The sequence below is a fragment of the Nyctereutes procyonoides genome, unplaced genomic scaffold (genome assembly GCF_905146905.1).
Source record: "Nyctereutes procyonoides isolate TBG_1078 unplaced genomic scaffold, NYPRO_anot_genome, whole genome shotgun sequence".
NCBI lineage: Eukaryota > Metazoa > Chordata > Mammalia > Carnivora > Canidae > Nyctereutes > Nyctereutes procyonoides.
Window position 1 is genome coordinate 3,111,498 of NW_026575123.1, and position 16,975 is coordinate 3,128,472.

Sequence of the window (16,975 nt, forward strand, 5' to 3'; positions counted from 1 at the left end):
CCCAAAATGATACAGCTGACCCAATTATTAAACAAGGACATTAAAACCACTGTAACTATATTCCATATATTCAATAAGCTGGAGGAAAAGCTGGACATGGGAAGAACACAAATTATACATATGACTCAAGAAATCTGTAACTCTGAGAAGAAAAATACACTGGATTGAATGAACAGTAATGAGACATTATAAAAGAATAGATAAGTAAACTTAAAGACAGCAATAGATCCAAGATGAAACACAGAAATAAGACTGGGGAGAAAACATTAACAAAGCAGCAGTGAATTGTGTGATGACTTCTATTGGCCTAATTTATGTGTACTGGAGTGAAGATTTTTGAAATTTGATGAAAACTATACACCTACAGAACCAAGAAAATCAATGAATGACAAGCACACATACAAAAAAATGTAGAAAACTACACATCATAAGGCCCATCACAAATTGCTCCAAACCAGTGATAAAGAAAAAATATTTAAAAAGCCAGAGAAAAAGACACGTTACATAGAGAAGCTAAAAATAGCAAGCTTTTCTTAGAAAACAATACAAAACAGAAGAAAGTAGACTAACATCTTCAAAATAGCAGAGAAAAAAACCTGTCAACACAGAATTCTATATCCAACAAAGATGTTTAAAAAAAAAAGAAAGGTGAAACACTTTGTGAGATGTACAAAAGCTACAGTCCACACAAGTAGAACTGAACTACAAAAAATGATGAAGTCTTTTAGACAGAAGGAAAATTATACCAAATAGAAATCTTATCTAGAGAAAAGAAAGAGCACTGGAAATTAAAAGTATGTGAGTGAAGATAAGACATACATTTATTTATTTATATTTTATTTATTAATGAGACAGACAGGCAGAGATATAGGCAGAGGGAGAAGCAGGTTCCTTGCAGGGAGCCCAATGCAGGACTTGATCCCCAAATCCAGGATCATGCCCTGAGCTAAAGACACACTCAAATGCTGAGCCACCCAGGCATCCTGACTCTTTCTTATTTAAATCTCTTTAAAAGATAATGGATCATTTGAAGGAAAAATAATATATTGTAGGGCTTTTTAACATATAGAATAAAATATATGAGATTAATAGTACAGAGACTGGGAAGAGAGAGATGGAAATATAACTGTAAGTTTCCATACTATATATGAAGTATATAATTTCACTCAAAAGTAGGCTAGAAAGTTAAAAATCTATGCTATAAATCTACAAAAAACCCCACTGAAATGTATACACACACCTACATAGTCACGTCAGATTTATAGCTAATAAGCCAACAAAGGTGACAAAATGGAATCATAAAAATGCTTAATCTAAAAATAAAGTGGGAAAGAAGGAAAGGGGGAACAAAGGACAGACAAGACAAAGAGAAAACAAATAGCAGGTTGGTATATAAAATAAAACCATATCAATAATCATGATAAATGAAAGTGGTGTAAACATCCGATTAAAAGGCAGAGATTACTGGGTTAGATTTAAAAAGCCAGACCTAGCTATATGTAGTCTACAAAAACCACTTTTTTGTTTGTTTGTTTTTTTTTTTTTTTAGGATTTTATCCTTTATCCATGAGAGACAGAGAGCAGAGACATAGCAGAAGAAGCAAGCTCCCTGTGGGGAGCCGATGTAGAACTTGATCCCAGGCACCTGGGATCACATCCTGAGCCACAGGCAGACACTCAATCACTGAGTTACCCTGGCGTCCCTAAAAAAACCATTTTAAATATAAAGACATGATTATGTTAAAAGTAAAATGATGAAAGAAGTACTATGATGACACTAATCAAAAGATAAGATGGAGTGGCTATATTAACATCAGTCAACTAGATTTCAGAGCAAAGAATATTAATATCAATTGTCATTTAATAATAATGGTCAATTCATCAAAAGGACAGAACAATTCTAATGTTTACATATCTTCCAGTGTATGTTTTTTTCCACACCACCAAGAATTCTCTGACACTAGCTGGTTATCCTACAGTTCAACTCAACTAATCTGCCCAGAGATAATGTCAGATCCCTCCAACACAGACCTCAGACATCACCTAGGCTTCTGACCAATAGAAAATCAGATGTTCCCACAATCTCCTTTTTGGATTCAATTAATTTGCTAGAACAGCTAACAGAAATCAGGGAAACATTTCACTGCTCTATTATAGATTACTGTTCTATTATAAAAGGAACAACCAGATGGAAGAGATGCATAGGCAAGGTATGGGGAAAGGAGCATAAATCTCCCACGCCCTCTCTGAGTGTAGTCTCCCAGGACCTACATGTGCTCCCCAACCTGGAAGCTCTCCCAACGTCAACCTTTTGACTTTTTATGGAGGCTTCATTACATTGGCATCGTTAATTAAATCATCAGCTATTTGGTAATTGATTGAACCTCCAGCCCTCTCCCCTTCCCAGAGTCAGGGGATGGGACTGAAAGTTCCACTCCCTCTATTCACAAGGTTGGTTCCCTTGACAACCCATCCACAGGTTACTTAGGCTTTCCAAAAGTTGCCTCATTAATATAACAATAAACACCTTTGTGTTCTCAAGAACAAGTGATTGTTCTCATCACTTAGGAAATTCCAAGGGTTTTATTAGTTCTGTGTCAGGAGGAGGAAGGACAACAATCAAATATATATTTCTTATTTTTTTAAAAAAATATTTTATTTATTTACTTGACAGAGGGAGAGAGTACAAACAGGGGGAGCAGGTGAGGGAGAAGCAGGCTCCCCCTGAGCAGAGAGCCCAATGCAGGGTTCAATCCCAGGACCCTGGAATCATGACCTGAGCCAAAGGCAGACACTTAACCAAGAGTCACACAGGTGCCCTATATTTCTTATTGTAAATCATAATATCACAACCTAATAACAGCTTCAAAGTACACAAAGCAAAAACTGATAGAATTGCAAGGAACACAGACAAATTCACAATCATGTAGATTTCAATGCCTCTCAATAACTGATAAAACAAGTAGTCAGAAAATCAGTAAGGATACTGTAGCCTTCAATGCTGCTAACCCAGTAGACGTAATTGATGTCATAGGACATTAAAACCAACAATAGTAGAAAATACATATTTTTAGTTGCATACAGAACATTTACAAACTATATTCTCATACAAAACAAATGTCAGTAAATTTTAAAGGATTCACATCATACAAAATGTTTACTGATCACAGTGGAATAAAGTTCTAAATCAGTAACAAAGTTATCTAGATAATATCTCAAATGTTTGAAAATTAAATAACCCATATCTAAATCATCCATGGATTAAAGAGGAAATTTGAACTTAAAGAAAATGAAAGCATAGCATATCACAATTTATGAGGGGAACTAAAGTAATAAGGGGAATTTTTTTTTTTTTAAGAGGAAATTTATAGCACTGAACACCTGTATTAAGGAAATGGTCACTGGGCAGCCCGGGTGGCTCAGTGGTTGAGCATCTGCCTTCAGCCCTTCAGCCCAGGGCCTGATCCTGGAGACCCAGGATCGAGTCCCACACTGGGCTCCCCACATGGAACCTGCTTCTCCCTCTGCCTGTGTCTCTGCCTCTCACTCTGTGTCATAAATAAATAAATACATACATACATACATACATAAAGTCATTTGATGACTTCAGCTTGTACCTTAAACTAGAAAAAGCAAATGCAGGGTAGGCATAAGAAAAGAAATAAAGGGAATCAAAGAAATAGAAAACAGAAAAAGTGTAAAAGCAATGAAACCAAAAGACAGTTATTTTTTTTTAATTTTTTTTATTTATTTATGATAGTCACAGAGAGAGAGAGAGAGAGAGAGAGAGAGAGAGAGAGAGAGAGAGAGGCAGAGACACAGGCAGAGGGAGAAGCAGTCTCCATGCACCAGGAGCCTGATGTGGGATTCGATCCCGGGTCTCCAGGATCGCGCCCTGGGCCAAAGGCAGGCGCCAAACTGCTGCGCCACCCAGGGATCCCAAGATAGTTATTTTTTTAAAACGATTTTATTTATTCCTGAGAGACACAGGCAGAGGGAGACGCAGGCTCCATGCAGGTAGCCTGATGTGGGACTTGATCCCAAGACTCCAGGATCACACCCTGGGCCAAAGCAGGCCCCCAACCACTGAGCCACCCGGGCGTCCCCAAAGATAGTTTGTTGGGCAGATCAATACAATTTCTAGCCTGATTGACTGGGAGAAAAGGCACAAATCACCAAGGAATGAGAAAAGGAATATTACAGGTTCTACAGATATTAAAAGGATAATAAGAATATTATATGCCAAAAATTCAATGATTTAGATAAAATGAACAAATTTCTTAAACAAACCACCAGAACTCACTCAAGAAAATAGAATGTAAAATTTTACATTTCCAAAATGGAAAACAGTTTACCAATTTCTTTAAAAGTTAAACATCTACCAGATGACCCAATCATTTCATACTTTGGAATTTATTCAAAAGAAATTAATTTGGTCTAAAACTTGTACCGAATGTAACTATATTTGTGAAGGCCCTAAATGGGAAACAACAAATGTTCATCAATAGGCGAATGGATAAACAAATTGTCGTATATCCATACAATGGGAAACTATTCAATTAAAAAAAAAAGGAATGAACTATTGGTATATGTTGTAACATGGATATGAAGCTCTAAGTGAAAGAAGCTAAACACACAAAGCACACTATAAATTTATTTACATAAAATTCTAGAAAATGCAATTAATTTATTGTGATAGTAAACAGGTCATTGATTGCCTGCGAACAGAGTGACAGAAGGAATTACAAAGAGGCATTTTGGGGTGATAGAACTATTCATTACCATGTCTTATTATTTTATGGGTGTATACAACACAAAATTAATTACTGTACACTTCAAATACATGTAGTTTATTGTATATTGATTATACCTCAATAAAGCTGTCATAAAATTTTTTAAGTGAATGCTAAATGAAAACATTTTGGACAATCAAAAGCATAATTTGTCCTGCATCAGATCAACACTGTTAAGATATGCCAAAGGAAATTTCTTCAGCCCGAGGAAAATTATATCAGAAACTCAGATCTATAAAAATGAAGACACCAAATAATAATAAATATGAGTAAGTAAAAATGTCTTTCTCAAATTTAAACTTATAAAGATAATTTTAAAAAAGAAAAAAAAATTTTAAAAAGATAATTGATTAAAGCAAAAACAATGTATCTTGATATAACATGCAGAATGTATATGACAATAAAACATAAAAGCCTAGAAGGGAGAAATAAAGCAGTATTGTAAGGTGTTCATATTGCCCCATATGCAAAATGGTGTATTTCAAGTGACTACAGCAAGTTAAAGATGCATACTGTAAATCATACAGCAATGACTAACATCTGAGCATAGCTAGTAAGTCAGTAGTAGAAACAAACTGGAATCCTAAAAGATACTCAATTCAAAATAAGTCCAGAGAAGAGAAAATAAGAAGGAGCAGATGGGACAAAAAGAAAATATCAAGAGGGCAGACAAATCCAATTATAGCAATAATGGCTAAATACTGCAATTAAAAGGCAGACCTGGGGGTGCCTGGGTGGCTCAGTTGGGTAAATGTCTGCCTTCAGCTCAGGTCATGATCCTGGAGTCTTGGATTGAGCCCTGGATTGAGCACTGGGCTCCCTGCTCAGCAGAGTGTCTGCTTCTCCCTCTCCCACCCCCCCTGCTTGTGGTCTTTCAAATAAATGAAACCTTAAAAAAAAAAAAAAAAGGTATAACTAGGGGCCCCTGGGTGGTTCAGTTGGTTAAGTGTCTGCCTTTGTAATGGTAGTGGTAGTAGGGGAACTTTTGGTAGGATGATCGGGCTCCTGGGATCGAGCCCCATATTGAGTCCCACATCAAGCTAAGCTGGGAGCCCGCTTCTCCCTCTCCCTCTGCCATCCCCCAGCTTGTGCTCTCTGGATCCTCGCTCTCTGTCAAATGAATCAATCAATCTTTAAAAAAATTTTTAAAAACCAAAGGCAGAAATAGTATTGATAAAAATGAAGTCCCAACTATATGTTTTATGTCTAAACATGAAACAGAAGTTAAAAGTAAAGGAAAAATCAATGCAAAATTAGTAAGAAAGCTGGAATGGGTACATTAGTATCAGTCAAAGTGGACTTCAAGTCAAGGAAGATGGCAGCAAAGAGGGACATTACGTCACGAGAAGGGTGAATTATTAAGAAGACACCAATCCTAAATTATGCAGAGCTCAAAATGAAGCAAAAATTGACAAAACTAAAAGGAGGTAATAGACAAATCCACAATTACATTTGATTTCAACTTCCCATTAACTGACAGAAGAGAAAATCAGCAAAGATCTAGAAGACTTAATGGTATAAACCAAACTGATCTAATTGACTTTTATTGAACAATGTATCCAACAACTGCAGAATAGTATTGTTAAATAACAAGAATTGAACCAAGTAAATTAAAAATCTAATTGGCCTTATTGACCAATTCAGGAATTGGCAGCATCCCATCTAGCAAGTAGGAGATAGCTCCAAAGGGCTACAGAAAAGGAAAGGTTTTTAAAGGCAGGACAAGATGCTGTCAACAGGAAAAAGGATTATTTCTGGTGAGGTCACCTTCCTTTGGGGAACAAAAGGATGTTATTAGATGGATTGCTTCATCTTCCTTTGGAGAATGGGGAGGACCTATGTGAGATTACCTTATTGGTGCTGCCCAGAAAATTCCTGACAGGTTAAGACTACATTTCTGGGGTAGGTTGAAACTGCCAATTAGGTGAAGAATTACATCCTGTTTGTTGATGTGACCTAACATAAATGATTCCATTTTGGGCCTGTGATTTTTTTTTTAACACAACTCAAGTGCCCATAAAACTATGATAGACCATATTCTGGCCCATAAATCAAGTCTTACAATAAATTCTAAAGAGTTAAACTCACACAGACTACCGATGATGATTATGGAACAAAATCTGAAAATAACAAAATGGTATCTGGAAAATCCCCAAATATCTAAAGATTCTTTAAAATATTTATTTATTCATGAGAGACAGAGAGAGGCGGAGACATAGGCTGAAGAAGCAGGCTCCATGCAGGGAGCCAGATGCAGGACTTGATCCTAGAAAACTGGGATCATGACCTGAGCCAAAAGCAGACACTCAACCACTAAGCTACCCAGGTACCCCGAAAATCCCCAAATATTTAGAAATTAAACATACTTTTATGTAATCCATGGTTCAAAGAAGAAATCACAAGTGAAATTAGAAAATGTTTTAACTCCTTGTAAACGTCAAAATTTGTGGGATGCAGTTAAAGCATGCTTAGAGGGAAACACATAGCTTTACATGCTTTTATCATAAAAGGTCTACTAAAATCAGTGGCTTAATCTTTCATCTTAAGCAACTAGCAAGTTTAATCCAAATAAAGGAAGGAAATAATGAGCAGAAGACATATAATAAAGAACAAATTAGAACAGGAACTGATTTAAAAAAAAATCAGTAATAGATACACCTTCAGTTTGGCTGACCAAGACACAAATGACCAATGTCAGAAATGAAAACAGACCTTGAAAGGATAAGAGACAAACTTTATGTCAATAAATTGAAACTTAGAGGAAATGGACAAATTCCTTGAAAGACATAAAGACAAAAATAGACATACTAGAAAACATAAAGAGCTCCAGATCCAAACTGAGTTATTTAAAAAACCTTATCATGATATATATCTGCATCTAAGAATCACAGCATTGCGTGAATTTGAGGCCCCTTAGTCCTTCCTTCCCAAGTAATTCCCAAGAAAAGAGGACTCTATTTACAAGACAAAACACAGAAGGCTTCAAGACCATGAAATTGGGTAATGGTAGTGGGGGAGCTTTTGGTAGGATGATCAAAAGTCAAAAGTTCTTAAAATATTTGTCTGCCATACAGCTAATGTATGATGGGCCCCATACCAAGTCTCTTGTGAGAGATATGAATTACTTTGGAAAGCAGAGCAAGACTAGAGAAGGGGCCACGTCGGAAGGCCTCTTCAGATAGACATCTGCCCAGAATAGGACACTTCACAGGTGTTTGGCCTCCAGCGGACTCTACCTTGTAATAATACTATTTATCGCCTACAATGCCTTAGGTACAAGCGGCTCTCTGGAACAGGTAATGGAACTGGCCAATTAGAGTCAAGGTTCAGAAAACTCTATTAGAGCCTAATACCAACAAATACTGAGAGATTAAATGAGTTCAGACATGCCTTAGTAGTTCATTAAAATGAAACAGAGATTAGAATCTCAATCTCAATTTAGTGTCCTTTTCGATCCACCCACTACCAACTGCTTGATAAAAATTTTGTACTGGTTTTTCAAACTGGGCATTTCCTGTCAAAGTTGGTTATTAATCAGTTGATTATTGAGGGGGGAAAAAAAGGGCAGTGGACACTTAGCATAGTACCTGGTGCATAGTAAATGTTGGATACATCTTAAAATGATCCTTTATTTTTAGTGTCTTAGAAATATTGGCTTTATATGGTGATTAAAGATGAATTAATAAATGCAAATAGTAAGGTCACTTGGGTGGCTCAGTGGTTGAGTGTCTGCCTTTGGCTCAGGTCATGATCCCAGGATCCTGGGATCGAGTCCTGCTTTGGGCTCCCTCTGCCTATATCTCTGCCTCCCTGTGTCTCTCATGAATAAATAAATACAATGTTTAAAAAAAAAAAAACCCATACAAATAGATAATTTGCAGGGTAGGGGACTAGGGCAGGGTGGTGGTGGTAGTGGTGGAGTTGCTGTGGAGCCTGTATGGTAGGATAAATAAATACTGAGCACAGTGTAGGAAAGGAAAAATATCTTCTAAATTCTTGAGTTGGATCCCTGTAAGAGATGAACAAAAGAAACGCATACAAATATATTGTTTTACATGACACAGGAGCCCTCGTAAAGAAATGAAGACCCAAAGAAATGGTTAAACCTGTGTTTTATGCTAGGTTTGACGAAAACTGAAGAGTTATGGAAAGATAGGATAGAACATATGAGCTATATGTAACACACTGGGGCAAACTTAGCATGGTTGGTTTGTTCAAATTCCTCTTCTGTGTTCCTTCATCTTCTGAAGTAAGGATGCTCCTTTCCCTGAGTACAGGGAAGGCTCCTCTCACATTAGGGTTTATGACCTGCTTCAGGGAAAGGTCAGAGGGTTCCTCCTGCATATGCCATTTCTCAAATTCCTTCAGCTTAAAATATTCACCATGCTAAAGTACCATATTCTGAGGTATCATGTCTTGAATCCCGACACTCTTTATTTTCAATTTACAGAAACAATGCAACTGTACATGAAGCAAAGGATTAAAAATTTAAAAGACTGTATAAACTTAGCAGAAAACCTACCTGCAGAGATAAGGACCCAAAACAACTTGCACTGTCCTTCTCATTCTTGAGCCTGCTTAAATCAGGCAAACCAACCTGATTCTGCCCTTCCTTTCTTTGACTAGACTGGTAACAGTACGACTTGTGATTTTTGTTTTCCAGAAGAAAGAACACGAGGGGTCAACAAAAAAATCAAGGTAAGCTCACTTACTCAAAAGCATCTACTAATGTCACACTAACATTTAATTCCTTAATGCCATATGATAAAGCTTTCCTCTCTTCCCATTAAAACAGCAAACTTCGACACTGGAGCAGCAATCAAGTGGTTTTGAGTTCTCTTTGGTTCTTTCATCCCTCTCTTGATAGAGTATTATAGGAAAGGAAAATAAAATTGTCTACCCTCCTAAGTTCTTAGCTGAGACCTCCTTTTTTTGACCCTTGTAATAAACAGATTAACAAGAGAAACCACCAGAATTTAACATGTACACTTTATATATCTGTGGGAGACATCCCCAGGATGGCTTACAATTCAGGCTTAAATACCCTATTAATAGGAAAAGGGGAGGGAAGATACATGCCTCTCAGGGAAGAGTGATTTTTTTTTTTTTTTAGGAAAGATGATTGGGCCCTTAGAAGAGCAGGTGGGAGATATGACTGCTGTGGCAAAGTCTGGCTGGCTGGTTTGTCTCCTCTTCTGTGGTAATTTTCCCTGGTTGATGAAACTCTCAGGGAGGGGATTTATGATTTGTAACTGTGTTCCTTCTGGAGGATCTGTTTTTAGGCAAATAAGGAGAGCTCAGAGAAAGCCTCTACCTGTATTTACTGTTTTTAAAGTGCTTACCTGACTCAAAATAATCAAGATGCCAAGTCGTGTATTTTGAGGTGGTATATTCTGCTACCCTTCAGTATCATATCATGTTGGGCTCTGCATCAGGAAAAGCAATGTTCATTTTTTTTTTTTTAATTTTTATTTATTTACGATAGTCACAGAGAGAGAGAGGCAGAGACACAGGCAGAGGGAGAAGCAGGCTCCATGCACCGGGAGCCCGACGTGGGATTCGATCCCGGGTCTCCAGGATCGCGCCCTGGGCCAAAGGCAGGCGCCAAACCGCTGCGCCACCCAGGGATCCCAGCAATGTTCATTTTTAAAGCTAATTTGGAGAAGAGGGATGTTTGGAGTCCACAGCAAGGCTCCTTTCAGGAGTTGACTGGAAGCCAGAGCAGGAAGCACAAAACGTTCTCCTTATTCCCTGTTCCCAATACAACGATGGTCAAACACTGAACTATGCAATCAATAGGCCTCCCAACCCTCTCTTCCAAGGTTGTATTTTATTTGAAGTACAAACAATAAAGGTGGGTTTTGTTGCCTCTGAAACACAAGTCACATCAAAGCACTGTCAGCTGTTTTAATTTCTTGCTAAAAAGAACTGACACTTTTACTTTCCACGGTTTTATTATAAAAATCAACATTTCATTTGTTACAACTCAGCTTATTGTAATAATCAAAAGGGAATTTATACAAGGTATTTTTATACAGTTTACAATTAAAGCACTTATTTTACAAAAAGGGGGAAGTGAATAGTGGACACGGGCTGACCAAATGTTGGCCATTAAAATATAAATACATCCTTGCAAAGCACCATCGTACCAAAGTCCATGAACAAGAAACACCAGCTGACTTTAAGACAATAACAAAGATTAAAGCTTAAGAAAAAATTTTAAAACACAAAGGATAAACATCTGAAAGCAGCACCAGATCCTTCACTTGCAAATAAGGCTAGTCCAGCTTAAGCTTCTTGGTATCCTCTTAACTCTTTTCAAATTTTCCTACTAACCCCAGATATTTAATTTCATGTAAAATTAGATTTGTTCACTTTCTTTTCCTTTCAATATTCATATTTAGACATGTATCTATATATCCCTGCCCTGCTTATATTTGTTTAAAAAGAAAAACCGGACAGTTAAGCAAAAGCACATTGTCTCTAAATCTTTGGTGTAAACTTTTGGGTAAACCCTAGGTAATGGTGAAAATCTGAAAGTTAATTTTTGTTAGGTCTATCCTCTGAGTACAAGAAATCACATAGTTTATATATAGTTCTATCTGTAAAGTCATGAGGATTTTTTCCAGCAATAAACTTAATCATAGCTTAAGGATGCCTTATGAAAAAGAAAAAATGTACCTGGAAAATGTACCTGGACTGAAGGAGGGCGAGAGCTAAAAACTTACTGACTACCCCCCTCCTTCTACTCTACTCAGGTGTAGAATCAAGTCCAAGGGAAATATCCTGAGTATATGGATTTACAATGCTCATAATTTAAAAATTTGAAACTATAGATGTTAAATATCCCCAAAAACTGAAAATTTCAAACGCCAAATTTTGAGACAATATTACAAAATGATGACATCCCAGAAATCAGAAACCACGTATACAGCTACTAGTACTTCTAAAATCATGTTATTTTTCTTGGCTCATTTTAGGCTTCGAATAAAGAAAGGAATACCAAATGAAATTAAATTCAAGAATTCTGAGAATATGTTTTAAACAATACTTGATTACACACTTATGACTCAGTCCCTGTCTACACTTAGTATATAGTCTCATTTGTGGATGCCCAACATTTGCTGGCCAACTGATAATCACATACTCATAGCCACACCTCAAACATACTATGTATGTCATGTAAGCTTATTAGTATGAAAAGCCCAAGACTTTTGTTACTGAATTTTGCTACATGTTTAACGGTAACCAATATGCACAGCTCTTATGGCATGCAAATCAATGAAGTGGCACGTTTCCCATGCAAGAGAAAAAGCAATTTTAAATTGTTTTAAATTTTAAAAACCACAGTTCTAGGAATTGAATCTCGGCACAGGACTATACTAGCAAAACTATCACAACTGAAAGCAAGCCTCTCTGGTACCAGAAGTAGTCTATTATAATTGCTGGCACAGGAATTCATTAATAGGTTAGGTGACTCAGCTACTAACACTGCGTGAAGTATTCTTCATTAATAGGTCTTTACAGCAAAACTTAAAAGACTTTACCCCAAAACTAATTGCTACCTAATGCAGATGGTGTCTATATTTATGTATTATCAAAGCTGGAGTTGGCCTTATACAAATTACTGACTTTAGAGTATTTTCAAATGATGAACAAATAGAATGCTCAACCATGCTAAAATTTTACTGCTCAAAAGCTCTGCTCCCAAATTATTGCCCGATAAGGTGAAAATGTGCTGTACAGTCTTCATTTCTAAACACATATCATCCCTTTAGAATAGTTGTTCTCAAAGGTCATATACCTCTTAATGGTATATCACGAAGTATTTTATATTAAAATTTAAAAAATTTTCTGCTAGACAAACATCTCATGTATGCTACTACAGAAGAGCAGCAGCAAATATAAAAGGCAGAATAAAATTTCATGAAACAAAAATTAATACTGACAAATTCTATCCCTTAACTCTGTTTTTTTTTTCTTGTGAATATACCATTATCTGATTTAAGCAGCAAAATCCCTTGGGCCACTGTTTAGAAGACCAGGGCTCTGAAGGAGGTAAATTCAAATTATTAAAGTTCAGAGTTATAAAAGACTACCCTCAGTGAAGACTAGTCTATGATATAGTGCACAAGAAGTATACTCTGCTAGAGCTCATTTCTCATAATTTTAATATCAGTAAATAGGCATACTTTAAGATATATGTTCAAAATTATATACTTTAGTATTTAAAGAATCTAATAATATTTTATTCCTTTTTTCCCCCATGATAATGAATATAGCAGTAAAGCAAATTCCACACCCTTTTCTTTTTCCTGACTTGTGCTCATGTTTATTTTTTATCTTCAATTTTTCCAATTAAAGTTATGTTTAATAATCAAGATAGTTTACTTAAGCTTAACTGTCCATGTAACCTGAGGGCCAATCTTGCTGAATTCTGATAATTCTCTCATTTAAAGGTACCCTCCCCAAATACTAAGAATCCAACTCAACTACCCCAGAAAGAGGATTTTGAGTTTAAGCGGAACCGCCTTCAAATAATTTCAAACAAATTGGCACACAAATCAGTATTTTGCAAGAAGAGGCCATTGCCATCGCAGTACAAGCACTTGGACTGAGATATAACAAGGCAATATTCTTCTTAATTCGTTATAGTGCAAGTTTCCACATGGGAAGCCCACCGGATAAAGATGCACATTAAAAAAATGTAAACATATAGAATTCTCAAATTCTAATTGATACCCAGTTATTGCTAACCTTTCCATCTTCATTTAAGCATCAAAGGCCCCCACGTCACAGAATGCAACTCCAGTGTCCATTCTGTTAAGACTGTGAGCACTGTGACCGCCAACAGGAAGTGTTAATGCTTGCCTGATGAAATGCAAGACACTGATGGATAACCATTCACTGATGGATAACCATTCACTTATATACAAAATCAAGTGCACCTGATTAATATAAGGTGTCCCCAACAATCTAAGCATTATTCTGAAACCACATTTTTTCTATCTTTTAAAAAATTAGTTTCCTTAGGTATTTTTCATTGCTTAAAAACTTACTTCGCCTCTGCCAAAATCCTGAATCTTTTCTTTCATTGTTTTCTCTTGGGTCCTGAAATCCAGAGAGGCCTCAGCAAGGCAGAATTAAAAAAAATAAAATAAAAATCATTCAATAACTGACCAACATCTGTTAAAAGTAAAAATACGTTAGTTTAAAAACACATTCAGTTTTAGCAGAGAAGTGCTAGAAACATGTAAAAAGCAGGAAGCTAACTTCTGGCAAGGTGGCAGAGCAGTGCTAGAATCATTCCATATGTCAGCCCTAAGAGCTGAAGATGTAGCAGCCCGAGTACCACGCAGGTCAGGCAGGTCATGGAAGAGCCTTCCATTATTCCCCTCCACCCAAGTTCTGACAGCTGAGAAGTTATTGGTTGGCCTTCTCATTAAATCCATATTGGTAAATTTGTTAAATCTTCTTAATCCATAATGGGATAAGAGAGAACACACAAAAATATATAAGAAGTGAGTATAGGAATAATTTGTGGATAATCTGAAAACAATCTAAAATTCACATTGGATAACAGGAAGATATTAAACTCACGTCACAAATTAAAAGAGGTATGTATGTAGACATCATTCTGAGAAAAATTGGCCTAAAGAACATGAAAATGTCAGTTAATAAAGGGAAAACCTAATGATAACAAAAACTTCTCTTTTTAAATAGTTTGTCTCTAACCAGAACATATTTAAATGTTTTACTAGGAAAAAAAATATATAAAATGATTTCATATTGTGATATTATATGCTGAAAGTACTGCAAGGATATATGATTAATTTACAACAAAAACATAATGGTTAAATTTGTAATTCTTAAACATTGCCTATATGTGTTGTAAAAAGAGATTTTAATGAGCATTAAAACAATCTTGGAAGAGGAACAGTAATATGTCTAACCTTTGATCATTATGCAAAAACAGCAGTCAAATTGAAGAGCTAAGCCTACAGAGGAATGGAGCTAGTAGAAATATTAAAATGAAACCTTAATTTAGAAAATCCCATGTAATCAATCCTCAGATAAAAAGCTTTGAATAAAAAGCTTTGAATAAATTTTGTATCTTGGCAAAATGGCCTACTAGTAGGTTGCTGGATGAGGAAGCAAGGTAAAAACACCTAGAGAAAAAATTCTTTTGACAGAGGTTGTGGGTTCTAAGGTAGGGACAGAAGACTTGCACACACAAAGAGCCCCACACCATCTTACTGGACAGCTGATCTCCTACAATAGCAACACTCAGAAGGGATTTTTATAAATACCTATCTTCCTCAGTAAAATAATTGGATTCCTAAAGAAAACAAAGCCCTTTGCCAAAGTTAGTTTTAATTCCTTTTTTTTCCTTTTCATGATTTCTTAAACTTGTTGGCCCTCAAATATTAGTTAACATGAAGGCTATTTGGCTACTTCCAAGTATCTATGGTTTGCTTCTCTGAGATGGACTTAAATTTTTCTTCTTCTTCTTTTTCTCTCACTCTCTCTCTTTTTTTGGTATCAATAAAGCCTAGACATTCCTGGTCAGTGATGCCTTTATTATTCCTGTTTCCCTTGTACTCAGTCACTTCACTGGGTTTAAGGCATGCTTTGTGTATTTAGTTTGCAAAAATAAAACTTTTAGTACAAATTTATTTTTTATACAAATTTTTATGGCACAAGCAGCAAATCTGCTGTTTTAAGAAAATATATAAATATCCTTTTCTTCTGTACAAATATCTCCAGTATTCCCTACCCCATTTATAATTTTTAACTGTACATGGTCTGCCTCATCTTTCTCTAACAGCTCCCTCCCCCCCTCCAGATCTCAACCAAATTTGTATTTACATTTTTGTGTTGGAGGCAGTCAGAGGAGGAGGGCCCCTCCTCAGGAGGAGTCTGTACAGGGAGAGGGCGGCGGTGGGTAGAGGTGATGAGAGTAGCTCCTCTCTGTGTATGGAGAAGGTGGACAGCTTTCATAGTTCTCTTCTGCTGACAGGTATTGGCTTCGGGGTGTGGGAGGTGGGGGCACAGGCTCTGAGTCATAGTTCAAGTCACTAGTGTAGCCCTTGGCTGTTGCCACTGAGGTCATTCTTCGGCTGGGAGCATAGTCACTGTCACAAACGTCTGTGCTGCAGGGTGTGGTTGGGGGTGCAAAGTGCCGGTAACTATATGGCCTGTAGCTGGCATGGGGGAAATCAAGATAGGCAGACATTTAGTTTTATAGAAAAGCAGTTTTCCCTCTCAGAATACAGACATACTAGATGTAAACTTCACTTTGAAGGTAATATGCTACTACAATTTAAACTTGTACATAACAGGAGGTAATTTGCAATGGCCAATTAAGGAAGACAGCATATATTTCATATTTGCAAATAAAATGTGACTAGAGGCATTTAAAAATGGATAGGATGGGAATGCAGAGGTAATAAACTCAACCTAGTCTCTGGATGTGCTCTTACATCTTTAAGTTAAACCATATCACCGGATAGCAAAGAACTATTCAAAGTTATACTTAATGATGACCTCTGGCACTATATTACACATTTTGCATTTAGTCTACATAGTGGATGGACCTCAACAATTTCTGTTGTTCCAGAGTCTGTCAGAAGAGTGGGTCTTTACATATTTGATACTACTCAAACATGTTTGTATTCCTTTAACATTCTTTAACTGCTCTATAACTAACCTAATGAACGACTTATGATGTCTGAAGACTTCATTCTCTCTTTAAAACTCAAATATTATGCAAGCCTGACTGAATTTTGGTAGGCAGCCTAAGGGGCATATCTGTCCCATCACTGTTACTATCAGCAAAGAGAAAGTGCTGTGGTTTGGGGAAAAGAGTTTTGATCCCCTGTGTATAGACAAGTATACTGTCTAACAACATCATCTATTCTAAATACCTACTTTCTAATATGTATTTCAGAGACCTAATTTATTTCTTATACTTAATTGTTCTACCTTTTCATGTAATCTATAGCTGTTAATCAAATTTGCAGCATGACTAATAAAAAAGGCACCTAGAAGCCATGAACACACTAGTGAAAATAAGAGCTAAAAGTGATAGCTTTTCTATCATTTCTACCTCTGTCTGTAACTTCATATACCACTCATATTCTAAATATAGTAAAGCTGATCTTATTTCATAATTTCATATT

At 36.4% G+C, this 16,975-nt stretch overlaps 1 protein-coding gene across 1 annotated transcript in view; it reads right to left on the minus strand.

Moving 5' to 3' along the window:
* Window positions 1-10,315: 10,315 nt before the first annotated feature.
* LRP6 (LDL receptor related protein 6) overlaps window positions 10,316-16,975 on the minus strand; it is a 166,111-nt gene continuing 159,451 nt past the window's right edge. The window contains exon 23 of the mRNA XM_055336765.1: window positions 10,316-15,997. Within this exon, the coding sequence (XP_055192740.1) occupies window positions 15,703-15,997 (295 nt within the window). The 3' untranslated portion in view covers window positions 10,316-15,702. The remainder of the gene's footprint in view (window positions 15,998-16,975) is intronic.